Here is a 27,958-nt window from a genome sequence, read left to right as displayed (position 1 = left end):
CCTGAATATTAACTTTCCTTGGAGGGGCTACAGCCAGTGAGCGGCAGCTGCACCAGCTGCCCATCTTCCTTTTGTAACCAGATCGCTTCCCTTTCTCACCTCTACATCCCTGCTAGTGCTACTTGTACATTTAAAACTCCATTGCTGCTGCTGCTTTCTCTGATCTTTGCTTTTTCCCCTACGTCTTGTTGAAGAGAGCAGGAGAGTTGTAGGCTTAGAAGGAGACAAGATAAAGGGGAGGAGAGTTTGCGATAGAGACAGAGGAAGTACACATGTATCATGTCCCCATGTTTGGGCAGATCAGCACTGGTGTGTGTGTGTGTGTGTGTGTCTCTCTCTCTCTCTCTCTCACCCTCGCCCCTCTGAGTCCTACACTCTGGGAAGGACGTATCTGTTTAGATTTGTGTCTATATTTAAACTCGGATTGCCTGCCTTCCCCTCCCTCTCTCACTTCTTGCTTTGAGAGTGTTGGGCTGGTTATTATGTAGGAGCACTAGTCTGGTCTGGGCTCTGCTGCTGCACCCTCTCCACTCACCGCAAAGAAACTTTACAGCACAAAGGGAGACTTGAGAGAAGACTCGAGGGGGGGAAAAAAGAGAGAAGAAAGAGAGGGGGAGGGGAAGGATTATTATTTCCCAGAGGACATCCCCCTCGTCCAGAAGAAATGGAGGTAATTTTTATTTTTTATTTTCGATTGGTGCATTTGTCTTTATGGGATGCTTTTGTTGTGCGGGTAACAACCCAGATGGTTCTTGGTGATGACTGAAGTGGGTGCATTTTCTATGTTGGTCTCCTGATGAAATTCAGGTCACTCTTACAGGTCATGGTACTCTGCCGGAGAGGAGAGGAGCTGAAATTCACGCAAGTCACTCACAGGGCCCCCGGAGGACCTAAGCAGACACCTAGACTAGAGTGCCACGGTTGTGGAGGCGGCACTGGCAGAACTGGACCGGGCCAGCACTGATTGGGGCTCCAGCCTTACTGTTGTGGTGGGAGCTTGCCAATGTGCTCCCTGACGCTTCCTCTACCTCCCTTGCTCTGCTGGCTCTCTCCGCCGGCGGCAGCATTCCGAGGCGCCTGGGTTCACGGCAGCGCTGAAACGGCCGGCCGCACTCCCAGGTGGCGTGAACCAGTGAAAACACTCCCTGCCATTTTTTTTTTAGCCCACCCTTTTGTCCTGGGGCTGGAGGAGAGAGAGAGCAAGAGGAATGCTCCTGAGGTTGGGGGGGGGGGGGGAACGACAGAGAGGGGGAGCGGAAGGCTCCTGGAGCAGGGTGGGGAGGAGGAAGAATGCTGCCAAAGTTGGGGAGAGAAGCACGGCTGAAGTGTAGCCTAGAGCATCTAATGTAGTTGCACCGGCCCTGGTCACTCAATAACACTCCTTCTCAGAGCTCTTTTTTTCACCACATTTGTAGACGCAGTTATTTCTAAGGATGACTTCAGGATTAAACGCCTCTGCTTGGGATAGCTTTGTAGGAAGCTTATTTCAATTAGTAAGAGAAAAATCAGGTTTGACTTTGCTTTGTGTCTCCTGGGCATGGCAAATGATTTACTGACGAGATCTGGTAATGTTTGGGGGGGGGGGGGGGGTTATATGGGATATAACCCTGCGGTATTCAAGGAACTCTTTTATTACATACTGATCAGCCAGGAAAGGATTCTGCTTTATCAGGCTGTCAGCATGGCCTGGGGTCTCCATGACTTCATGGCTGTCCATGGTTTTTTTTAGTGAAGTCCATGACACGGGCAATGAGCAAACAAAGCAATGAGCCATCACGCACACGGGACTCTTATTTAAAAAAAAAAAAAAAAAAAGGTTTTGCCCAGGGTATAGAATGTGAGAAACTCTAGTCTAAAAACAGGGCCTTTGCTACACATTGCAAGATGGGGCAAGAAAGATACAGCATGCTTACTTTGTTAAAAATTTAAAAAACAAAAAAAAAACCCTCACACTCATATGTGCAGCAAAGAGCTGGATCTTTCTGCAGGAATCTGTTCATAGGCTGGGTTAGCAGAGAATCTGGGTTCAGCTCTGTTCCAAGTATAGCAGCTGCTCTGTGGATCCCCCTGAGGGCTAGGGCATCTGACCCGGCAGGGATGATCTAGTACTTGGGTTTGGAGCTGCTAGAGAAACCAGAACCAAAAGTCCATCAATGCAGTGGGCCAGAGTTTTGCAGTCCATCTTTTCAGCAGGCTGCAGTATTGGCCTTACAACGGAGAGAGATCCCTTTACACTGAACAGCTGTACAGGGCAGGGTATGGAGTGTTCCGACCTTTCCAAAGATCTAATCTCAATCTTCCTGCTAGAGAAATCATGCACACCCAGGCCCTGCACTGCAAGCAGCTGTATTAACTCAAGACTTCCCCTCTGAACTGCAGGAGAGATTTCAGCAGAGGCTGTGGAGGCTCAGGCACTCTTAAAACAGTGCTTTGTTCTGCAAATTTCAAAGGAACTAGTGGGTTTGGCATATTAACTGTCGCTTAATCAACTTCCTATTTACCATACTGCTTATGTCCATAATGGCTTTGCTGCCACATGAAGCTGTGCTATAAGGGCGTCAAAGAGGATGTTGCAACATACTGGAAGCTAACTTCTGCGGATAGAAAAGACCCAAAGGCCAAGAAATCTAACAAAAACTATTCAGGATGGAGACTAACTTGTTGTCTGCCCGAGACAAGATTTGTAATTCCAAGTAGAAGTTGAAATTGAAGAGTTTGCAGCATGTCACATTCTGATGTAATATGGCGGTAGGGACTCCCTGCGCAGGAGACATGACATTCTGGTGTAATATGGTGGTAGGGACTCCCTGCGCAGGAGACATGACATTCTGGTGTAATATGGTGGTAGGGACTTCCTGCGCAGGAGACGTGACATTCTGGTGTAATATGGTGGTAGGGACTCCCTGCGCAGGAGACATGACATTCTGGTGTAATATGGTGGTAGGGACTCCCTGCGCAGGAGACATGACATTCTGGTGTAATATGATGGTAGTGTCTCCCTGCGCAGGAGACATGACATTCTGGTGTAATATGGTGGTAGGGACTCCCTGCGCAGGAGACATGACATTCTGGTGTAATATGGTGGTAGGGACTCCCTGCGCAGGAGACATGACATGCTGGTGTAATATGGTGGTAGGGACTCCCTGCGCAGGAGACATGACTTTCTGGTGTAATATGGTGGTAGGGACTCCCTGCGCAGGAGACATGACATTCTGGTGTAATATGGTGGTAGGGACTCCCTGCTCAGGAGACATGACATTCTGGTGTAATATGGTGGTAGGGACTCCCTGCGCAGGAGACATGACATTCTGGTGTAATATGGTGGTAGGGACTTCCTGCGCAGGAGACATGACTTTCTGGTGTAATATGGTGGTAGGGACTCCCTGCGCAGGAGACATGACTTTCTGGTGTAATATGGTGGTAGGGACTCCCTGCGCAGGAGACATGACATTCTGGTGTAATAAGGTGGTAGGGACTCCCTGCGCAGGAGACATGACATTCTGGTGTAATATGGTGGTAGGGACTCCCTGCGCAGGAGAAATGAATTTCTGGTGTAATATGGTGGTAGGGACTCCCTGCGCAGGAGACATGACTTTCTGGTGTAATATGGTGGTAGGGACTCCCTGCGCAGGAGACATGACTTTCTGGTGTAATATGGTGGTAGGGACTCCCTGCGCAGGAGACATGAATTTCTGGTGTAATATTTATTTTATTTATTTATTTATTTAAAATTTTTATATACCGGCATTCATGTTGCAAACACATCATGCCGGTTTACATATAACAGGGGTGTACAGTGAACAATTCAATAACCTATTTGTGTAGAAGGAAGCAGTTACAAATAACAAGGTAAAAGAACTGGGAGGAGAGAAGAAAAGGGAGAGAATAACATTAGGTATAGGTATTTACATTAGTAATAACATTTTTACATGTGGAAGTGGTAGAATCTGGCTGAATAGAATTAATCGGTGTCCGGGAAAGCTTTTTTAAACAGCCAGGTCTTAAGTCTCTTCCTGAAGGTTGGGAGGCTGGGCTCCTGTCTAAGGTCCGGTGGGATGGAGTTCCACAGAAGGGGGCCGGCTGTTGAAAAGGCCCGATCTCTCAAGGTAATGTGTTTGGTAGTTCTGGCTGGGGGCACTTGAAGAGATCCTCTGAGTGTGTCTCTTGTTGGTCTGGAGGAGTTATAAATTTGGAATGGGAATTGTAAGTCGAGTGGGGTGTGTTGATGGATGGTTTTGTATATTATGGAAAGAGATTTGTAGAGGATTCTAAAGTGAACAGGCAACCAGTGGAGATCTTTTAGGATTGGAGATATATGGTCCCTCCTCCTGGAGTTTGTCAGTAATCTTGCCGCAGCGTTTTGTAACATCTGGAGGGGTCTAGTATAGGAGGAAGGTAGGCCCAGTAGGATAGAGTTACAGTAATCGATCTTAGAAAAAATGATAGCTTGTAATATGGTGGTAGGGACTCCCTGCGCAGGAGACATGAATTTCTGGTGTAATATGGTGGTAGGGACTCCCTGCGCAGGAGACATGACATTCTGGTGTAATATGGTGGTAGGGACTCCCTGCGCAGGAGACATGAATTTCTGGTGTAATATGGTGGTAGGGACTCCCTGCGCAGGAGACATGACTTTCTGGTGTAATAAGGTGGTAGGGACTCCCTGCGCAGGAGACATGACATTCTGGTGTAATATGGTGGTAGGGACTCCCTGCGCAGGAGACATGAATTTCTGGTGTAATATGGTGGTAGGGACTCCCTGCGCAGGAGACATGACATTCTGGTGTAATATGGTGGTAGGGACTCCCTGCGCAGGAGACATGAATTTCTGGTGTAATATTGTGGTAGGGACTCCCTGCGCAGGAGACATGACATTCTGGTGTAATATGGTGGTAGGGACTCCCTGCGCAGGAGACATGACTTTCTGGTGTAATATGGTGGTAGGGACTCCCTGCTTTACGTGCTGGGTGTTAACGCAATATGCAGAAGATGGGTGATTCTGTTTGCAGAGCTCAGGTACCAGCTGAGAGGTCCGTGGGTCACTCCTTCTGAGATGGGGAGTCACTTGTTTCTGGCTAATCGTATCCTTTTGCTGTTGCATGAAGCCTTTGAAACAGTTTGGAGCTTAGACCGTTTCCATAGCTGGTGAGATGGGCTAGCTGTTTATATAAGTGGCTGCTGTTGGAGCCCCCATCGTGAAGAAATGAGACAGTTTTTCAACTGTCACTCATCCTCCCACCCAACCCCAGGAAGAAATCTGATTATCATCTCCATGAAAGCTTTATTTTGGAGGTTTTTGAGAAGTGAAACTGCTGTGGTTCAGTCAGCTAACATGAGTCTTGGTTCCTTGCATTTGCTGCTGTTAGTGCACTTGAGTAGACACAGCTAGAAAGGTGAAAAAATGCATCTAACTCTCACTATAGGAAGAGAGGAGGGACAGGGAAGAAGCAGTGATATGCGGGGATTCATCATTTACTGTACCTCCCCTCAGGAGGCATTCACAGCTGGGTTCCTTCCTCTTTCCATTTCCATTCAAGAATTACCGTAACTCAATTTTCTTTCAGCTTTGTAATGGAATTAATTCCTACCTTCTTCATGCAGAGTGTCTGGTATCTTGGTGACACCAGGGGTCTTAGCTACTTCATGATGTACCTAGGTTCTAAAAGTATTGAGCTTCCCATCCTCCCCCTTCCTGTCAAGGAGCAACATTAAGAAGTACGTCTTAAAGAAAGGCTGGACTACTGCTCTAATTGAGGTCATCTAAAGGGGCCAACAAAATGAGGAAAATTGGTGCCCCTGAAACCCCCCCCCCCCCCACCCCCATTAGTGAATAGCATGATGGGTGATTGTTAGAGCCCTGTGCATAGGATGCCCACTCACCCCCTCCCTGCCAAGGCCTAGGTTCAGGAGAAGCACAGTTTTCAAGAGAACAGGGTTATACATTAGCATAGCCAATAAGACCTTAGCCGGTCACTAAGCCCTAAAATAATATGGAGAGTCGGTTAAAAAACAAAATTAGTATTAACACTTTAGATTTGCTGTTGACATGCATGGGGATGACTATGGTGCCATCTGTATTTCATTAGGCAGTGTCCAAACAATGCCAACAAGGGCACCAGCACTCTTTCAGCATGGTGACCTGCTGATCTTCAAAGCATTGGCAGGGCTGCATCAGGTGGGTGCAATGCAGTAGGGGCACTGACCCTGACCCCAAAGGAGCCCTTATTTGAATGTTAGCGGTTCAAAGATCAGTGAAGGATGCATCAGTCAGCAAACCGGGCCTCGTTTTAGAGTTTTGCTATTCAGTTCCTGTTTCAGACATTTGGCATCTTATCTTGAAAATATATTTTGGCACAGGGTGGAAGAAGCTCTTTTGAAAATAAGACGCTTTCTTATAATATTCGTATGATCTCTCCTGGAAGGATGGCAGCTGGAAGTGTTTATGAAATGCCTTCAATTACTATACAAAGACACAGCAAATGCTATGTCCGGACTAGAGGAGCACACACTAACTACCAAACCCATTGTCAAGAGTAGCACCATGGTGATCTTTTCCTTGCAAGTTTCGTACCAGTTCTGAAACATGTCACAATAACATAGCAATAATTTCAGAAAAGGGCCAAATGGTCCATCCAGTCTCCCCAGCAAGCTTTTTATGGTAATATCTGTCATGCCATGCAGGTTACCCCCAAGTTTCTCTTAAGAGTAGTCTGCACAGTTACTCCCAAGTTTTATGATAAGGGTAGTAATATTTATAATCCAAAAACAAACAACTGTCAAACCCATAAAAAATTACTGCTAGTAATCTTTTACTGGATGAGGAACCTTCTTAAAAATTCAGACAATACTGCTTGATTTGCTTTGCTTTTGGACTTGGCCATAGAAGCAGTCCTATGCTTTTTCCCTTATGTCTGTGTGTCAGTACCCCACACCATAAAATTCAGGGCCTGTTTGGTTGCTGTTTGAATCCAGTTTCCCCTTTTCCCCCCGCCGTCAAAGTAGAGAATGATGTTGCAGTTGTGTCAAAAGTATCAAGGCAAGCCATTTATTTATTTATTTATTTAAAAACTTTTCTATACCGTTGCTAAGTTAAATACCATCGCAACGGTTTACATGTAGGCCATTTACAGAAGTTGCATAGGCAGAAGACTGCATATTTAATTGATAAAATCAGTCAGTTGGAAAGTAAACATAAACAAGACTGCTCTGTCTGAATGTATAAATTACTTGAGGCTACTTGGAGGGAATTACAGACTTTGGAAATGGAGAAGGTTGGGTGAGCTCTGAAATACTCTAAGCTTAAATTTTATGGGCATGGGGATAAACTGGGCTCTCTGTTAGCTAGAACAGTTAAGAAAAGGGCGGGTAAGTCACATATTATTGCCATTCACAAGAACTCTGGTGTGGTAACTACAGACTTTCTGGAAACAGAGTTGAAGTTTCTTGATTACTTTTCAACTCTTTATGCTGACTCTGGCTCTGCCAGGGTGGAAGATATTAGACATTTCTTGGATGGTCTTGGCCTTCCCCATTTGTGAGAAGAGCAGAAGGAGGCACTCGCAGCCCCATTTACTCTATAAGAGATACATGATGCTGTTAAGGCTCTCCCGAGTGGGAAATGTCCTGGGCCAGATGCATTCCATATGGAATTCTATAAGAAATTTCTTTCAGAGGTTTCTCCTTTTTTGTTCACCTCTGATAATACTTGCTGGCAGGGCTCTGGGGAGCTTGGTACTGTTGCAACCGTCCCTTCCTGACGGCTTCACTCCGCCTACCTTTCTTTCTTTGCACCTCCTCTCGCTGATGGATGGACGCCTGGCTGCCGCAGCGTCTGCCTGCCGTCCTCTCTGGCTTCTCCGGAATGGCTTGGGCGCTGCCTCCCGCCATGCTCCGCTGGTAGCTTAGGGCGCGCGCGCCGCGCGGCCCTCACTTTTATTTCCTACTTGGCACAAACCTCAGGGGCGTCCCCCTGTGATGACGTCACACTGCCCGGATATTTAAAGCCTACGATGTTTGCTAGCCTTTGAGTTAGCAAGGGGAATCTTACGGATGGGATTCGCTCTCCGTACCCAGCTACTCTGCCTCTCGAATCTTCCATTGGACTCTTAACTCTATCGGGATACCCGCTCCTCGGGGGCCTCACTTGCTTTTCAGGACGCTATCAGGTAATCTGTTCTCGCTCCTCGAGGGCCCATGTTCCCTGACTCGCTGCCTGCTCCTACCTTCTCTTCTGCCTGGAAGGATTCACTATCTTCAACATCAGTGAGTACTATCATCTTCACTTCAGAGCTGTTCCCTGGAACCAGGTACTCGCTCCTCGAGGGCCTGCCTCCGTTCCACCCTAGTGCCATCTCCTACGTGGAACCGCTGTGTGAGTACATTACCTTCAAGCCTCTCAGCTCTCAGGGATCAGGTACTCGCTCCTCGAGGGCCTGCACTCCCTATCCTGGGGTTCTCCATACTGGGGCTTTGTGCATATTCCACTGTACTCATTATTCTCAGTTCTTTCCACTACAGCACTGCTACCGGAGGAGTTGCTGTTCCAGCGCCTGTGGGATACTAGCCCAGCCACTACTCACCACTGCCACCTCTGGTGGCTTCACCACATTTATTTATTTAGCATTCGTTTATTTACCGAGGTATAGCAGACATTGCCTTCACTCCGGTTTACATTATAACAAACCAGTTACATTTAAATTCATAACATTGTCTAATAAAAGATCAATCTCTGTGTGTCCTAAGCTGAGCCTGACCTGTGGCCCCTCACGGGTGTGGTCAGCTGCCACAGTGACCAAGGGTCCACCCTAACCTCACTAATTATAACAGGTACATATATACACATTTGGTGGTATTGCCAGAGTACTCTATTTTTGATCCTAGGTTACACAAGAAATCACTGATATAGTGGATTTCCTAGTTAACATTGGGCAAAGCTTAGGCGGTTATTTTCCAAGCCTTATGGGCTTTTCGCAATTGAAAAACACCTTATGCATTGTGTGATGCTAATGTAGGAAAGGGGAGGAGTTTGGGGCAGGATTTCTGGCCAAGTGGGCTGGCTTTGCAATTTACAAAGCCATATCACATAATTTTAACTACACCTTTTTCATTAAGCTGTGTGACATGGCTTTATTGCACTTTGTGATGAGAGAGAGAGAGAGAGAGAGAGAGAGAGAGAGAGAGAGAGAGAGAGAGAGAGAGAGAGAGAGAGAGTAGCTATAAGGCCTGCATAGTAATTAGGTATTTATATCTCTATAGGAGGCCCACCTAGTTACTCGAGGTGAGGTTTAGGTTTTAGTGTAGGAGTTAGGGGCCACTTTGACATTCAGAGTGAGATGTATGAACAGAACAGTGCACTCTTATGAAGATTTGATGTCCTTCGGAGTGAGGAAACTCACACCAAGATGAGATTCATACAAAGTTCTCTCAACCTAGCTTGATGGACTCTCTACCTGGGTAACATCAAGTATAGGTTGTTAGTGGAGCAATTACTCTTGGCGGCTAGATTTACTATCGCAACCTTTTGCATGGATTATTGGTGTAATCAAGTACGGAAAATTGCTGATATTAAATGATTGTATTATTATCTAAAAAATTAGTTTTTTAAATATGAACAAGTTTGGGGCACCCACCTGCAACATCTACTTAATGCCAGTTGTTAAATCTTTGGATTGGAACTTTGTATTGTTGTACTATTTACTCTATGATGTATGCTTATTTGGATTGGAGTTTATACTGTTTTACACTGAAAAAGTTGTTAAGTAAAATAATAAAAAAAATAAAAGAAAATTAATAAACATAATGAATAATAATAATAAAATGAAATTAAAATTAAATTAAATAAAAAATATAATAATAAATAAATAAGTTGTTAAATAAAGTTTAGTTGACAACCAACTAAACCTAAAAAATTCATTAATTCAACTATAAAAGAGTGTTATTTCAAACTCCATGTCCTCAAGAAACTGAGACCCCTCCTCCATTTTAATGATTTCCGTACTGCCCTGCAAGCCACCATTTTTTTAAAAATCGATTATTGTAATTCCCTACTCCTAGGCCTCCCTGCCAACACCATCAAACCTCTACAAATGCTGCAAAATGCCTCTGCTAGAATTTTAATGAATACCCGCAGAAAAGATCACATCACCCCTATCCTCAAAGACCTCCATTGGCTCCCAATTTCCTTTAGAATTCTCTACAAGAATCTATCAATCATTCACAAAATCCTACACAACAGGAATATACACTGGCTAAAGGATTCTCTCAGACCCCAATCCTCTAACCGACCCATCAGATCAGCATATAAAGAGACCCTACATACTCCTTCTCCCAAAACCACACACCTCAGCTCTACTAAAGAACTTGCATTATCGATTGCAGGACCCACAATCTGGAACTCCATGCCCCCTGACTTATGTCTCGAGCAATGCACTCAAAAATTAAAAAAAAAACTAAAGACCTGGCTCTTTAAACAGGCATTCCCTGAATAGCGATCCCCTTGATAAAACTCTACAACACCATTGGCTAACTAAAAACTACCTTAATTTATAATCCTAGTATTTTCTATTATTTATTGTATTAATTGGCCTTTAAACCTCTTTAAGTTATACTGTCATTATATCTTCCACTATATTTTTATTAGTTGACTGTTACTTTCTCTAATCTCGCTCCCTCCACCCCAATTTAAACCTCCCTTATTTATCTTTCCCATTGTTATATCACCCTCGTTCACCCTGCAATGTTCTATGTACCTTGATAAGTTTTTAAGTTTTATGTAAACCGATATGATGTACCAACGAATACCGGTATATAAATGCTTTTAAATAAATAAAGAGTTTAAAACAAAAGTATCAAGGCTTATTGGTTGAGGGTAGTAATCCCTGTGCTTCTGGGTTACCCCTATGCATCCTTTTATTCATTTCCATCTTCTAGCCTTTAGGGACCCACAGTGGTTATCCCATGCCCCTTTGAATTATTTGGTTTTGTCTTTACCACCTCCTCTGAAAGAGAATTCCAGGAATCTACAACTCTTTCTGTGAATAACTTTCCTGATATTGGTTCTCAGTCATCCCCCCTGGAGTTTCATTTTGTGATCTCTAGTTCTACTGTTTCCTTTCCAGCAGAAAAAGGTTTGAATTTGTGCATCATTAAAACCTTTTTAATCTAAAGGTCTGTATCATATCTCCCCTGCACCTCCTCTCTTCCAGGGTATACATTTTTAGGTCCTTCAGCCTCTCCTCATAAGTCATTTGAAGGAGACCTCACACTATTTTAGTTGGCTTTCTCTGGACCACCTCCATCCTATCTCTATCCTTTTTGAGATACGGTCTCCAGAACTAAACACAGTACTCCAGGTGAGGCCTCCCCAAGGACCTGTACAAGGGGAGTATAACCTCCTTTTTCTTACTGGTTATTCCTCTCTATCTATGCACTCTAGCATTCTTCTAGCTTTAGCTATCGCCTTGTCACATTTCTCCATCTTCAGATTGCCAGACGTTATCATCCTAAAGTCCCTCTCTTGGTCCGTGCACATCAGTCTTTCACCTGCCATCACGTACAACTCTTTTGGATTATCGCACTCCAGATGCATGACTCTGCACTTCTTTGCATTTAATTGCAGCTGTCAAATCTTCAACCAAGCTTTCTTAAATCATGTTTCATGCTTTCTACTCCTTCAGGCTGTGCCCATTCTGTTGCAGATCTTACTATCATCTGTAAATAGACAAACTTTACCTTCTATCCCTTCTGCAATGTCGTTCACAAAGATATTGAACAGAATCGGTCCCATCACTGATCCCTGTGGCACTCCACTTAACACCATTCTCTATTAAAAGTAGGTTCCATGTACCATTATGCGCTGTCTTCTATCAGTCAACTGGTTTGTAATCCATGCCACCACCTGGCACCCACTTCCAAGCTTCTCATTTTATTCACAAGCCTCCTATGCTTTGCTGAAATCCAAGTAGATTATATCAAGCGCTCTTCTCTGATCCAATTCTCTATTCACCCAATCAAAAAATATATATTTGATTTGATTATATCAAGCGCTCTTCTCTGATCCAATTCTCTATTCACCCAATCAAAAAATATATATTTGATTTGTCTAACAGGACTTTCTCCAGGTGAATCCATGCTGCCTATGGTCTAGCAACCCACCTGATTGTAGATAGTTCACTATCTTTTCCTTCAGCAGAGTCTTCATTATTTATCCCACCACCGAGGTGAGGTTAACTGGCCTGTAGTTTCTATCCTCCTCTCTGCTTCCACTCTTGTGAAGCGGGACCACCACTGCGCTTCTCTAATCCCACAGCACCTCTCCCAGGGATCTATTGAGCAGGTCTTTCAGCGGACCCACCAGCACATCTCTGAGCTTTCTCAGTATCTTGGGGGGTATCTCATCTAGTCCCATGGCCTTGTCCACTTTCAGTTTTGCTAGTTCTTCTCTTATATTCTCTTCTGTAAATGGAGTTTTGTCTACCCCATCCCCATTCCTTCTCCAGTCCCACAGCACCACTCCCAAATCCAAGGATTACAGCAGATTTGCCAGCACAACTCTGAGCTCCCTCAGTATTCTGGGATGAACCTCATCCAGCCCTATGGCCTTATCCACTTTCAGTTTACCTAGCTCTTCCCATGCAATCTCTTCTGTAAACGGAGTTTCATCTACCCCATCCCCCTCCCCATCTATGGTCTTGTCATCCAGCAATAGTCCTTCTTCAGGATCTTCTTTAGTGAACACCGAACTGAAGAATTTGTTTAATATTTCTGCCATTTCTTCGTCTCTCTCTACACATTGCTCCTTTCACCTTTCAGTTTCACTCTACCACTTTGGGCCTCCCTTCTTTCTCTGCTATATCTGAAAAATGTTTTGTCACCTTGCTTTACCTCTTGACAATCCTTTCTTCTGCTTGACCTTTTGCTTTCCTGATTTCTTTCTTTATCTCCCTCAGTTTTAACAGATATTGTGCTCCTTTTTTTGGGTTCCTTTATACTTCTTGAACGCTGTTGTTTTTGCCTTTATTTTTTCAGCCACCTCCTTAGAGAAACAGATTGCTTTCTTTTTCCTCTTACTCTTGATTGCTTTTCTAACATATAGTGTAGATTTGTCTGCTGTTGTTCCACCTCACCCATTTTCTCCCAGTCTTCCAGTTCTCCCTCCAAGTTCGTCCCCATTTTGACAAAGTCCGTATTTGTGAAATTGAAAACTCAGGTCTTTGTGTGACTTCTCTGTATGTTTTCTCAAACTTGTATCATTGTCCAGGGTTAGTCACTGGCCTTACAAACTTGTCTTGCTCTTTATGCTTCCATACCACGAGGACAAGTGCCTAAGGATGTTTAGTTTGAAACAGAGTAGGACTTTGTATTCTTGTCCCTTTTCTAGAACTACTTCAGCTAGAGTCTTTGCTAGAACTGCAACTCTCAGGCTCTGTAAGCTTTAGAGCAGGGCTTCCCAAACCAGTCCTTGTTATCCCTGTTGGGCTTTCAGGATATCCACAATGAATATGCATAATATAAATTTGCAGATTCTGGGTCTTCAATGTATGTAAATGTATCTCATGCATATTCATTGTGTATACACTGAAAACCCGACTAAAGCACTGTTCTAGAGAATGCTGCCTCACTTCCTCTCATTTCCTGAGGTATCCCTTCTTATCTGCCTACTCTAGTGTGTCCGCCAGCTACATTATTTCTGGCTAGTTATTTTTCTATTAACCTTCTCTCCAAGAGATCCGCCTACTTTCTGAAGGTCCTTATGTTACCACATAGTAACATGGCAGATGATGGCCAGTAAGGACCAATTGAAATCTGCGCAGTTGTTCACATTTACACTGCTTTAGCTGTAGATATTTGACCACTTTGCAGCATATTGCGCCTTACCCAACTCAGTTTTGCTGTCTTCCCCTCCACTCCACGCTATTCATGTTTTTGGATGGTCTTTCTGCCTTGTGGTACCTTTCATGCCCCCTTTTTTAAGTCAGGTCACTTCTTGGCAGACTGTATAAATTGTTTCTTGAAAGGATATGGCCAGTAATGATACTATGGGAAAACTAAAAGGGAGATGAGGTAACCATATCCCTATATGTTTAAATGGAAACAGTCATTTCCGCTGTAATGCAGAAAGCGGGCAGGTTTTTCTTTGCAGTCTCCTTACTTCCTAGAGAGCATCCGTCCCTCTGTTTCCTTTCTTTGCAAGAGGAAAGGTAGAGCTGGGCAGCAGCTGCAGACTCTGCTCCTGCAAAATTTAAGGACAGAGGTTCTCAAGAAGATAGAAATCAGTCATTTCACAGATCTAACACGAAAGCAAAGCCTTGGGGGGACGGAGAAAAAGAAGGCAATCTTTTTGCATTTGGAGAGTCAATTCTTCATTTTGGTAATACCAGGGCCACATTTTCCCTCTGTCCTTTGAAGAAATATTTACTTGTGACAAAGTATTTCAGAGGTGCTTAAAGACAAGATTTCCTCTCTGAATGTCTTACAATGCCCCTCAAGTTAACCTTTGAAAGCTGGTGCTAAACTGGGAGAGTACTAATGTCCGGAGTTAGGTTCTCCTGGAAGAGAGAGGAAAGATCTGTCTCCATAAGTAATTCTCCCAGACAAGGGTTTCCTAATTGTACTGCAGAATCCTGCACCCTTGGAGATGAGATCTCTCAGACAACAACCAAGACACCTCCCTTCTGCAGCGGGCAGGGAGCCTTTCCTCATGCTTGGCTCTGTGAGTGCATAACGCCCCTTTGGAACATTGTTTGACAGTCTAAAGAGGAATTTAGAGGAATTCTTTAATTTTCTGGGCATGAGTGATTTGCGTGAATGAATGCTTCTTAACAGTAAACTGCTGGAAGCTGAGCCCAGGGTGCCAGATTCAAGAGTTCTAAAGCAGGAGACAGTTTGCTTGAGGTTAAGCATGCATAGCACTACAGCACTGTAATAGTGGCACTAGGCTCCAGTACTGCAGCACTAAAGGTGTATGCATAGCACTCCCCCCCCCTCCTCACCACATGGAGAACTGGAAGGCAGAGTTTCAAGTCTGTTGTTTGCATTAATTCCCTTCATGGCTATAGGTTAGAGGAGAGGAGACCCTTTAAACTCGGTGCTTGCAGGTCCCTTTGCGGCCCATCCCTTTCCATGTTGGTCTAGGATCATGTTAATGGACTTCCATGCTCGCATGCAGTGAACAGAGCCAGACCTGAGGAGTTAGGGGGGGGGGGGGGGAACCCTTCTATTTACTTTCATTTCAGTTTCTCCAGCTCTGGCAGCCCAGACTTGTCACTATGAGCACAGGCCAGGCCAATCACTTCAGTCAAGGACCAGGAGGGGCTACTGGGTCAATGTCACCCAACCCTTTTAATGAAAGCACAGCCTGGACTCTGCGCACCAGCATGCAGTCATGAAGAGAGACGGTGTAGGAACAGGAAGCTGGGGGAGACTGTATGTATCCTGTATGTAGTGTGTATGCAAAATACAGCCTGCTGCAGATGGCTCCATTTCAACTATGAACTTAAGGCTTGCCTTTATTGTTGATTAAAGAATTTGGAACTACATAAATTCAGTGGGGCAAAAGTAGGATCAGCTGGTCCCTGGTGATCTGGAACAGTCTGGCAACCCGGTCATTGCTTCCAGGCCCTTAGATCTAGGTTTTGGAATATTAATAGCCTGCATGTTGTGTGGGCATCTTTCTGCTCCAGGGGGTTTTCAGTCTTGTTGTCAAGGACTCCCTAGCCAATCAGATTTTCAGGATATCCACAATGAAAATGCATGACCTATATTTGCATAAAAATATCTCTCCTCCACTCTCATCTCTCGCCTTCCCCTCCTCTTCCACCCTCCCTCCCCGCTCCCCTTCCTGTAGAGCCCGCAGCAGCATGGGCCACAGTGACTCAATTAATGCACAGTGCTGCCAGTCCCCAGCCTCCTTCCTCATCCTTAGCCAATGCAGTCAAATCTCTCATTCATATTCATTAGGGATATCTTGAAAACCAGCCGTTTGCTTAGGTCTTGGGTCTAAGTGTATTTGATTCAGAAATTCTGATTTCATTGTAATGTATCACACAGCAGACATGGGCAGCTGGGCTGACGTACCAAGAACAATGGTACAGAGTTTGAGGAGGGCAGTGGTCCTAGAGAAAACAGGAGTCTTTGTAGGGTCACGATGCAGTTTTGTCCCTGAAAAAGTGTCATGGCCTACAAAGATTACTTTAGTGCAATGGGAAAGTTTACATGTCTTATGGGAAAGTCAAAATGGCACATTTTAAGCCAACATTTATTTTTTGTTGTGGTTTTAATACCAAACATGTGCCTAAATGCTCACTTGCAAATCTCATAGGCAGCAAAGTACATAGATATGTAGATGTGAGTTTCAACTGTTTTTCATAAGAACTGGGGAGATGAAAGAGCCTGGGGGGGGGAGAGAGAGACTGGTGTGACTTTGAGTGCTTTCATAGCTCTTCTGTAGGCCACTGGAGCCCTCCCTGTGTTGGTATCACTTGTGTCCCCCTCCAAATATTTAAACAATGGGCTGGCCTGCCACACCCACAATCCACCGTGCCTTTTTCAGCAGGGGAGTTTGGAGGATGGGAATAATTTATTTAGTATCCCCAATCATTTTGAAAAGTAGGCTCCAATGAATTGACCTAATTTTCCATTCCCTCCCCGTCACTGTCATTGGTAACATAGTAAATGATGGTGGATAACGACCAAAATGGTCCATCTAGTCTTCCAGGCAAGTTTGTTTAGTGTAGTAACTGTAACTCCATGAAGGTTTTCCCCAGGAAGAAATGTAAACTTTAGGTGTTACAAAAGTCACCCCATTTGTTCATTTCTGTTCTCTAACTAGTAGGGATCCTCTGTGTTTGTTTCATGGGGCAAAAGTAGGTGATCTGGAACAGTCTGGCAACCAATTCATTGCTCCCAGGCCCTTAGATCTAGGTTTTGGAATGCTGTTGAATTCGGTTATTGTTCTTATCTTCACCACCTCTTCCAGGAGGGCATTCCATGCATTCACCAGTATTTCATGAAGAAATATTTCCTGACTGTTCCTGAGTCTTTCCTCTTGGAGTTTCGTATTAGTGACTCTTAGATTTACAACTCTGTTTCTATTGGAAAAGATTTGATTTTTATGCATTATTAATTCATTTCAGGTAATTGAAACTCTGTATCTCATCTTCCCTGTCTCGCCTCTCCTCCAGGGTATACATATTTAGGTCCTTTAGTCTCATCTCATATGAACATAAGATCTGCATACTGGGTCAGACCAAAGGTCCATCAAGCCCAGTATCCTGTTTCCAACAGTGGCCAAGCCAAGTCATATGTATCAGGATCCCAAGGGGTAGACAGATTCCAAGCTGCTTATCCCAAGAATAAACAGTGGATTTTTGCAACTCTACGTAATAATGGTGAAAGGGCTTTTTCTCCAGTAACTTGTCCAAACCTTTTTTAAACACAGCTACACCAATAGCTTTCACCACATCCTCTGGCAACGAATTCTAGAGCTTAATTATGCGTTGAATAAAAAAATATTTTCTCTTATTAGTTTTAATTGTATAACCAAGTAACTTCATTGTGTGTCCCCTGGTCTTTGTAATTTTCGAAAGAGTAAACAGCTGATTAATGTTTACTTGTTCCATTCTACTCATTATTTTATAGACCTCTATCATATCTCCCCTCAGTTGCCTCTTCTCCAAGCTGAAATAGTCTTTCCTCATAGGAGAATTGTTCCATCCCCTTTATCATCTGGGTCGCCCTTCTCTGTACCGTTTCTAATTCTGCTATATCTTTCTTGAGATGTGGTGACCAGAACTGCACACAATACTCAAGATGAGGTTGTACCATGCAGCGATATAAATGCATTATGATATTTTCTGTTTTATTCTACATTCCTTTCCTAATAATTCCTAGCATTCTATTTGCTTTCTTGGCTGCTGCTGCACACTGAGTGGAAGATTTCAATGTATTATCAATGACGCTCAGATCCTTTTCCTGAATGGTGACTCTTAATGTGGAACCTTGCATTTTGAAGCTATAATTTGGGTTTCTCTTCCCTAAGTGCATCATTTTGGACTTGTCCACATTAAATTTCATTTGCCATCTGCATGCCCAGTCTCCCAGTTTTGCAATGTCCTCTTGCAATTTCTCACAATCATCTTGCGATTTAACAACTTTGAATAATTTTGTGTCAACAGCAAATATGATCACCTCACTTGTTGTTCCCATTTCCAGGTCATTTATAAATATATTAAAAAGCAGTGGTCCCAAAACAGATCCCTGGGGCACTGCAATTTTCACTTTTTTCCATTGGGAGAATTTACCATTTAGTCCTACTCTTTGTTTTCTATCTTTTAACAAGTTGGCAATCCACACTAAGACACTGTTCCCTATCCCATGACTTTTTAATTTCCTAAGAAGTCTCTCATGAGGGACTTTGTCAAATGCTTTCTGGAAATCCAGATACACTATATCAACTGGCTCACCATTATCATCATATTTATTTACGCCCTCAAAAATAGTAGCACATTTATGAGGCAAGACTTGCCTTGGCTAAATCCATGTTGATTTTGTCCCATTAAACTATTCTTACCTATATGTTCAGCAATTTTGTTCTTTATGATAGTTTTTACCATTTTGCCTGGCACAGACATCAGACTCACTGGTCTGCAGTTTCCTGGATCACCCCTTGATCCCTTTTTAAAAACTGGCATTACATTGGCAACCCTCCAGTCTTCAGGTACCATAAATGATATTATTGATAGATAGTTTATAAATTTCCAGTAGCAGGTCCACAATTTTATTTCTCAGTTCTTTCAGTATTCTAGGAAGTATACCATCTGGTCCAGGTGATTTGCTACTCTTTAGTTTGTCAATTTGTCCTAGTACATCTTCCAGATTCATTGAGATTTGTTTCAGTTCTTCTGAATCATCACCTTGAATATCGTTTCTGGCATGGGTATATCTCTGGCAACAAAAATAATGTGTGGCAATGTGTGAGCCACACATTATTTTTGTTGCTATATATTTATATGTGTGCGCTGTTTACTCCACTCTTCCTTTGTGCTAATGGGTATATCTCTTACATCTTCCTTGGTAAATACTGCAGCAAAGAATTCATTTAGTCTCTCTACTATGGCATTGCCATCTCTAAGTGCCCCTTGATTATCTAATGATCCAACTGATTCCCTTGCAGGCTTTTTACCTCAAATGTACCTGAAAAGGTTTTTATTATGAGATTTTGCTTCCACAGTTAGCTTCTCTTCAAATTCTCTCTTTGCCTTCCTTATTCAATGCTTTGCATCTGACTTGCCAGTGCTTATGCTGTTTCCTGTTTTCTTAATTCAGATCCCTTTTCCATTTCTTGAAAGATGTTCTTTTAAATATGTTCTGTACCAGAAGCGGCGTTCACATCTCAGCTTCGTACCACATTATCTCTCTGGCCCCTGAAGCAGACAAACGTGCCAAAACACTGACAATGTCGGGTGGCTCCACCGTGTCTTGACGCAACTAACTGAAGTTCGGCAGACCGTTCACTCCTATACGGCAAGCTAAGTCTGCATGACTTGTTGTTTTAGAGAGATGAAAAGGCTTGTGTTCAATAAGGAGAGCTTTACAAAAATGACTTTTATCAAGTGATGTGTCCACAATTGGAACAAACATAACAGAGCACTATGTCACTCTTCTCACATTTATAAATCAAAAGTAAAAACAGTGTTTATTTGTACTGAGGTACTTCCGACTTTTGGTTGTTACCTAAAATAATAATACCGGACACTAGAGTTTATTAAAAAAAGATTTTTATTCCCCGTATTTAGGTTGGTTGTTTACATTGAATCACAGCTGCCAAACCTTCAACCACTCCTCGAGCTTTCCTAGGTCTCGTCTCATTCTCTCTATTCCTTCAGGTGTGTTACTCTGTGCAGATCTTAGTATTGTCTGTAAGAAAGAAAAACTTTACCTTCTAATCCCTCCGCAATGTCGCTCACAAATATATTGAACAGAACCAGTCTCAGAATCTTGAGCAACTCTATTTATCACACTTCTTTCTTGACAGTAGGTTCCGTTTACCGCTACTCGCTGACATCTGTCAGTCTTCCAATTTGTCATCCATTCCACTACCGTGGGACACACTCCCAGGCTTCTCATTTTATTCATGAACCTCCTATGCGAGACTGTATCAAAAGCCTTGCTGAAATCCAAATAAACCATATCCAATGCTTTTCCTTGATCCGATTCTCTAGTCACTGAATCAAAAAAAAAAAAAAAATCACACCGATTGGTTTGACAGGACCTTCCTCTAGTAAAACCCTGCTGTCTCAGATCCTATAACCCACTGGATTATAGGTAGTTTATTATCCTTTCCTTTAGCAGTCTCTCCATTCATTTTCCCACCACTGAGGTAAGGCTAACTGGCCTGTCACGTGCCTGAAGCAGTGTGGTGGTGCCTTTAGAAATGTCTGGCATTGCAAGTAGCAGGGCAGGATTTAGCATGGCATGCCAGGAATATTATCACATCTCCAACACCAAGTGACCTCTCCATGCCCAGGGTCTCCATGCTGATTATTTTGTCAGTGTCTTTCTCCCCCCCATCTCTTCTTTAGGGTTTGTTTGTTCTCATGTGAGGCTCTCTCTGCCAGGCGGTGTTAAATCTATCCATGCTTCCCTGGGGCGCTGCCCGTCATTCTCTTAACCTCAGTGCCCTGCACTGATCAGCTGCTCCATGCTCAGGGACTGTCTCTTGCTGTAATCTCTCTGGCAGCCTAGGAGAGCCTGACATCCAATCTGCATGATGTGCAGTGATGTGGATTGAACGCTCTGGGGCAGAACCTTAGGAGTAGACCCCAAAATGCTGTCAGCTCACCTTCTCTAGGAAGAAAATTCCCCCTTTTTGTTTTTGTTTTACCATTTTTCCTCGGTCTCCTTCCTGAAAATTATCTTACTCTGACACATTTCACAAGGAGATTCAGACATAACCTCCTAAAGAGTTTTCCGGTGTTGGTATGTATGATCCAGATACCCTCTGACACCCACTCCTCTTTTCCAGCATGAAATATCTTATTGCCTCTTCCACTCAAATGGGAAATTTGCAATGTGGGCGGACTTTTAGATGAGAGTCTTCATCTGGAATTACATATTGCAAGTGTCTGGTACTGCTTTCTTTCCAATTGCATAATATTAAAAGGATTAAACCCTGGTTAGAGGGCATTCTGATTCAGGCCCTGGTTGTTACGCATCTCAATTATTGCAACTCCCTTGATATGGGTCTTCCTCAAAGGGTGGCAGATTGCTTGCAACTGGTCTATAACATGATGGCACGCGGCCTGCTCCCTGGCCGTGGTATGTGGGATCATATTACAGCTGTGCTGAATAGGTGTGCAGTAAACAGGTGGGCAAAACTGAAAGTTCTTTGTCTAACAAAACCAAGCTGGGTTGTGGAGAGGAGGCTGTCCTGCTGCAAGTTGTGACTCCTTCCCTAATTGGACTGCAGGAAGAGAAGGAGAGCAACAGTAGCTGGTCGGGCCACATCTTTCTTTTCTGCTGCGTGGCTGTGTGTTCAGCACAATTGAAAGCTGCTGTCAGGCCCGGGGAGCAGAAGGGGAGGACATGGTCTGATACATTGCTGCTGCTCTTCTTCTCTTCCTGCTGCTGATCAACAGAGGGGGAGGAGTAGTTGGGAAGGGGATTGGTGGGTTGGAGTTTGAGTAAAGGAGCTGGCAGTTATTTGAACAGAAGTCAGTGTGTGCATTACAGGCTGGTGGGGGCTTGAGTAGAGGGGCTAAGGTGTGTGAAGAGGAGGATGGGGTGGATGGGGGTGTCTGTGGACACCTGAGATGGGGACTGGGTTAAAGACCAGGGGTGGAGGGATGGAGAAAGAATGGGTGTGGATGTGAGGAGCAGGGCTGGAGCCAGGGGAGGGATACCTCCTTCTCCTGATCCCAGAGCCTCCCTTCGCTCTTCTCCTTTCTCCATCATTCTCAGTCTTCCTACCTCTCCATACCCAACACTCCCTCCTTCTCTTCTCTTCTCCCTATCTCCAGTCCTCCCTTCCTCTCCCCATCCCTGAGATCTCTTCTTCCTTTCTTCCCCCTCATTGGCACTCAAATTCTCCACCTACAGAACTCCCAAATGTACAAAATAAATAATTTAAATACAAAGCAAGTTTGGAAAGCTACTTTATTTTTATTACACAAAGTAAATGTGCATTATTTATTATGCAAAATAATTGAAAGTTTTGCAAATATGCTGCATAATTGCCACCGAATTTCAGAAGCTTTGCTGCAGAACCTACCATGGAGCTACCATAGGAAGCTGGGTCTGTGGCTTAAAACAGAACTGCATCAAGCTGTTTTGAAAGAGAATGGAGTCAGATGGTAACTCTAGGCTTGTGGATGTCCTGAAAACCAGACTGGCTATGGGGTCATTGGGACAAGTGTGGGAATCCTTAGCGTAGATACTTCACTTCCAGCCTTCCCCAGCAGCTGGTGTTATATGGAATAGTGCAGCACTACATTCAGGGAGCTGTGATTTTGATTACAGTCTTCTCTAATCAAGAGCCCAGTGGTGTCCACACATTTTTTTTTATGGGGAACCTGACACATCTTCTGGGCTAGGGGCACAGAAATTAGCTAATCTAGTCCCACCTGTCAGGAGCCCATCCATGGTATAATGAGGAATATAAGATGTGGGTACATTCAGTTAACCCTTCTCACAGCCTTTTATTGCAGATCCCGTATAATAGATTAACTAGTGTTATATTATGGGGGGACTTGTCTGCCACTGTGCGGCTGTGCTGGTTAGTCGATTATAATAACCAGCTAACTAATGGTATATTTAGCAGCACAGCCATGCCACTGAATATACCAGGTTATCTTAAAGTTAGCTGGTTGTGTTTAACTTTAGTACAGCCCTATGGCCCTGACCAGAACATATCCAGCTGCCTCCGTACCTCCCCAGAATGCCTGCAACTTATCTGGATAAGGACTGGATATACCCAGGCAAGTCATTTGGACGGATAACGTAATAGTTATCCATCTAAATGGCATCTGAATATGGACCTCCTAAAGTATAAATAAATAACTTGCTTCTTAAAAGTGCTAGATTTAGCCCTGCTATAATGTTTTTTCCAAAGGGATAAGAAGGTGGAAATGCTAATTTTGTTTAAAGAGATTGTGATGAAAACTGTATGTTTACTTTTGTATTAAATCTTAGATCTGTTTTCTATATATCCTTCTCTGTCCTCTTCCAAGGGTCTTACCTCTTTCCTGAAGAATTCTCACTCCTAGATTTTCTTGCAGCAGTGACAGGCTGGGACTAATCTGGACCTTTGCCCATTCACTTCTTGAGTAGCCTCTCACTGCTGGAGTTCGGCTGATATTAGCAGAGGAATGCTGGTAGTTTCCAGCTGTACATACCGCCTGGTTACTTCCCCCTTCTGTCTCCTGACTCTAGTCTGCTTCTCTCACTGTTGTCCATTTTCATATAATACAGAGCTATCAAGTGGCCCAGTTCAAGGAGAGATACTTCTGGCCAGTTCTGGTTTTAGAAATTACATCCCAGCACACGGTGGCATTTGTAGGCTTTACCTCTGCCTGTCGAAATCAGTGCCATAGGTAGCAAGAACGCATTGCGATGGGCGTTGTCAGAAATCCGGGACTGGCCCTGAACTCGATCACTTGGTAGCTTTGATATTACAAAGTTGTTGGAAACAGTAGCAGGCTCCAGAAGGGTTGCCTGATTTCTCAAGATATGAATCCTAACTTAAGGATAGACCTCACTTCCCCAAGGATTTTTTATTTTTTAAAGCAGTAGCACTAGCTAGAATGCTCAGAACAATAACTTATCCGTTTTCCAGCTGTATTACTTTCTCATTGTTCTTGGATCTCATTTATTCTTTTTTTTTTATCATACATGTGCAGTTATATATTACTGTGTATTGTTATACAGTTTTTCATTGAAAGACACAGTCCTATTCTTACAGCTATACCTCTGTGTCCACTCTTAATGTACTCATTCTGTAGTCATGCTTTAATGATTAGCACAGCAGATTTAGGTTGACTATCAGGTTGACTATCAGGGACTATCACGGGATTAAAATGGTATGCCGGGCAAGGGTTGCTTTTGGTATCCCCTTTTCCTTTCTGGCTATCATGCTCGCAGACTGACTCAAAAGAGCAGCCTGACACCCCCATGGCTCAGCGTTGCAGGTAGTTACCTGCTTGTCCACCCTTTGCGGCAACCCTGATGACCATAAAGCTCCTTGTCAAAGGGTTCAAGCTGAGCCGATCCTGGTTTTACTCCATTACATGCAAGGAGTAGACCTGCTTTTCTCAGAGAACTCACAAGGGAAATCAAAACTACAATTCCCTGCATGCAATGGAGCAACACCAGGACTGGCTCAGTTTGCCCCTGTGGACATGGAGCTACATGGTCACCCTATTTTAGATTCATAATGATGGAAGTGGCTAAGCAGGAAGGAGTTTTCCAAAACAGCAAGGTCTTCCCAGGAATAAAACAGAAATCAGAATGAAACAGGGGATACCTCAAAGGGTTTTTTTTTTAAATTTTATTTTGAGTGCCTAAAGTTGTTTATGGTTTGTTTTGCTAGTGCTGCTCTTTTAAGATTTTAAGATTTCAAGTTTTCCTTTCCTGTAGAGTTCAGTCTGCCTTTGGCACCAACTGAATTCTACGCCCTGTAAACTGGTGTGCAGGGCTCCTCAGGGAGCAATTCTTTCTCCTGTAACCTCTATATTTGCCCCCTTCTAGAAAGCAGCAGGTCCTTTGGTTTACATTTTCAGTGCTATGCCATCAACTAGCACTTATATTGCTCTTGTTCAGATGGAATTTCTGATTTCGCCTTAACTGTGACTGTCTTTCAGAAAAATCTCGTTGGATTCAGGTAAATGGGCTCTCTTTTAGTACAGAGAAAACAGATCTTGTGGTTTGGGAATCCTGACTTTTTATCTTCCAGTGTTCAACTTGGTTTGAATGGGCTTTTATTGGTGGCAAAATCTTTTGTAATTCCCAGCTAAATCTTGAAGAGCGCATCAGTCTGGTTCCAGTAACTCCTGGTTGGCCCTTTGTTTGGTCAGACTCCTTAACCTTTTCTCAGTAACTTTGCAGCGGTAGTTTCTGTGGCTAGGTGAAGAGGTCTTTCTTCCCATGCATACGGATTGAAGGGAAAACCTGCCCTTCAGGACCTGAAGTTATTGATTCCAGTGCGACGTTCTTTTCGAATTGAACGGTCTGTTTCCCGCTATCCAGATATCCTGCGGGATTGTGATACTGCCGTGGCTTCTCTGAATGAGCTACTGGCCCAAGCCAGAAACTGGCTTGTTGTGTACTGTCTTTTTATTTTATTTTATTTTATTTTATAAAATAAAATTTTTATTAAATTTTTATTAAATTTTATTAAATGTATTAAATTAAAAATAAAATAAAATATTATAAAATATTTTATTTTATAAAATTTAATAAAATAAAATAAAATTTTATTTTATTTTATTGTGTAAAATAAAATTTTATTTTATTTTATTGTGTAAAATAAAATTTTATTTTATTGTGTAGGAACCTGCCGGGCCATAAATTATGAAAGAGTCACCAGGCCCGGATCTAGACAGCCGCCACCGTTGCCAAATTTTCATAGGCCCTGGAGTGCCAGTGCTGCCATGCCGTCATCCGAGCCTGCCGTCGTGGCGCTGCTAATTTTGTAGAGCAGGGCCGGACCCATAACCCATAACTGGCTTTCCCAGTTATTCTTCACTGTTAAATTACTATCTCCTTTTCTTCTGTTCCAAGTTGAAATATGTCCCTGTTTTATTGTAACTGCAATTTTCCCTTCTTTTAGCACTTGTTAATGTTTTTTTATCACTTTATTGTTGTTCACTCCTTGTTATTTGTAAACCGGCATGATGCGATTCCCTTCGCGAATGCCGGTATAGAAAAGACTCAAATAAATAAATAAATACTGTCAGAATGAAGCCCTGCCAAACGAAATCCCCAGTCAGATCCTTAGTCTGTAGCTTGTCTTTAAAATAAATAATGCAGCATCCTCCAAGGACAAGCCCCACAGGCAGGTTCCCATTCTCACATACATACACAGGCCCTGCAAACGTAATGTAAGATCGTGCAACTGCTTTTCCGAAAACCTTGAATTACCCTCTCTTAATGTTGTGGTATTGAGGGATGAAGGGGAGGGAGGGTTTAGAGGTCTGACCCAACAAAAAAGAAAAAAATTGTGTTGCATTTCATGTAACAAATCACTGTTTGTTGAGCTATAACTACGAATGTCTCTTTGTAAACCCTTGTGATCTATATATGGAACAACAGTATATAAAATGTCTAAATAAATAAAATAAATAATTCTCAACTGCATTTAGTGGTGCAGGTTAAGGTCCTGTCGAGATTGGATTACTGTAACTCTTTGGGCCTCGCAAGTTGGTTGATTTCAGATTCTCGAATCAGTATTCATATTTCTCCAGTTTCTGCCCAACCTTCACTAGCTGCCCCTACCTTTCCGGGCCCAATTTGAGGCAGTTTGCATGACGTTTATAGCTCCATAGGGTATGGACCCATGTTATGTGCTGGAAAAGCCGAGGCTTTATGTTCCTGTTCGCAGTCGTGGATCACAGAGTGTTTTTTTGTATGTATTCCCCATCCTAAAAATAAGTGGGGTTTGCATTAGAGCTCGGGACCTTTCATGCACAGCTCCATTCTTATGGAACTCTCTTCCATCTGAACTTTGCCTAGAAAAGAACTTTCTGAAGGTTCATAAAGCCCTCAGGGCTTATTTTCTTTGTTCAGGCTTTTATGCAGTTCTTGAAAGTTACTGTAGTTCTGCAGGTTAGTACTGAACTCATTTATTTATTTTCAGCATTGGTTATTTTTATATACTTTTGTATAAATTGTCTTATTTTTGTTTGACTATTTTGTACATCATCTCGAGCTCACTGTTAGTTGATTCATTAAGCGTGAATAAATAAATAAGGCAAATGATGGAATTTGGGGAAGTTAGCAGGCAAGAAGAGGTGTTCCTGCTCACATATGGCATGAAAACGTACAGATCTAGCAGAATTTAATCCTATTTGAAAACATTCTTGTATTATTAGAGATGGCTTGGGACTCTGTCAGACTGCTCTGGAGAGATGGAGAGACAAAGATTCCAAATATGGTTTTCTATGAAGATACACAGACAGAAATCCTAACGGCCTTATCATAGCTCGGTATTGGAAGGCAGCAAAGCTCCTGGCACCTGGTGGCTTCCCAGCCCTTCTGTGACAAAAGGACTTTGAGGAAGCCAAAGCTTTGTCTTTTTCTCCCTCTTTTCACCCAGCTACATCTAGATAAAGACCAAAATTACATTGTTCCTGCTCCCCTGAGGTTACCGCACCTGTATTTCTGAGGCACCATTAGCATAAAGTATTTGTGTGAATGAAAGCTGCAGATACACACACACACACACACACACACACACACTTATATATAGCTAGTGCTGGAAGTGCTGTCTTTAACTTTTAAAACCATGCAGAGAAGCTCACATGCACTGTCCTGTATATGAGTAGTGGAAAACTGATGTACTCTGTATAAAAAGATCAGACCTTGCATTTTAAGCATATTCATTTTTTCCCTATCTTCATGTCCTTCCATCTGCTTTTGCCTACCTATATGTGCAATTAAGACGTTATTCTGTTTCTGAGTGTGCCACTGATGTGTATATTCCAATATCTATAATGTTTGCATTTTAAATCAGTAATTTAATACATCTAACAACATTTTTGTTGTGATGCTTCTGCAGACTTATCACTGATAAACGAGCTAACACAAGACGTTCTTGAACTCCTACAGTTACACAGAATATGTCAGCAGATACAAACCATTTAGTCCATCCACATTTCCAGCTTAGCTTTGCAATCCCTTCCTCTCTCTCATATCCTCTGTGCTTGTCTCATACTTTCTTGAATTCCAACACTGTCCCCATCTCCAC

At 43.1% G+C, this 27,958-nt stretch overlaps 1 protein-coding gene across 1 annotated transcript in view; it reads left to right on the top strand.

Moving 5' to 3' along the window:
• Positions 1–351: 351 nt before the first annotated feature.
• The window catches only part of RCSD1 (RCSD domain containing 1), a 48,242-nt gene continuing 20,635 nt past the window's right edge, over positions 352–27,958 (top strand). The window contains exon 1 of the mRNA XM_029578003.1: positions 352–670. Within this exon, the coding sequence (XP_029433863.1) occupies positions 665–670 (6 nt within the window). The 5' untranslated portion in view covers positions 352–664. The remainder of the gene's footprint in view (positions 671–27,958) is intronic.

The sequence above is a fragment of the Rhinatrema bivittatum genome, chromosome 15 (genome assembly GCF_901001135.1).
Source record: "Rhinatrema bivittatum chromosome 15, aRhiBiv1.1, whole genome shotgun sequence".
In the NCBI taxonomy this organism is placed as follows: Eukaryota; Metazoa; Chordata; class Amphibia; order Gymnophiona; family Rhinatrematidae; genus Rhinatrema; species Rhinatrema bivittatum.
Note: the sequence above shows the minus strand (reverse complement) of the source record. Positions and strands in the feature narration are given on the sequence as shown.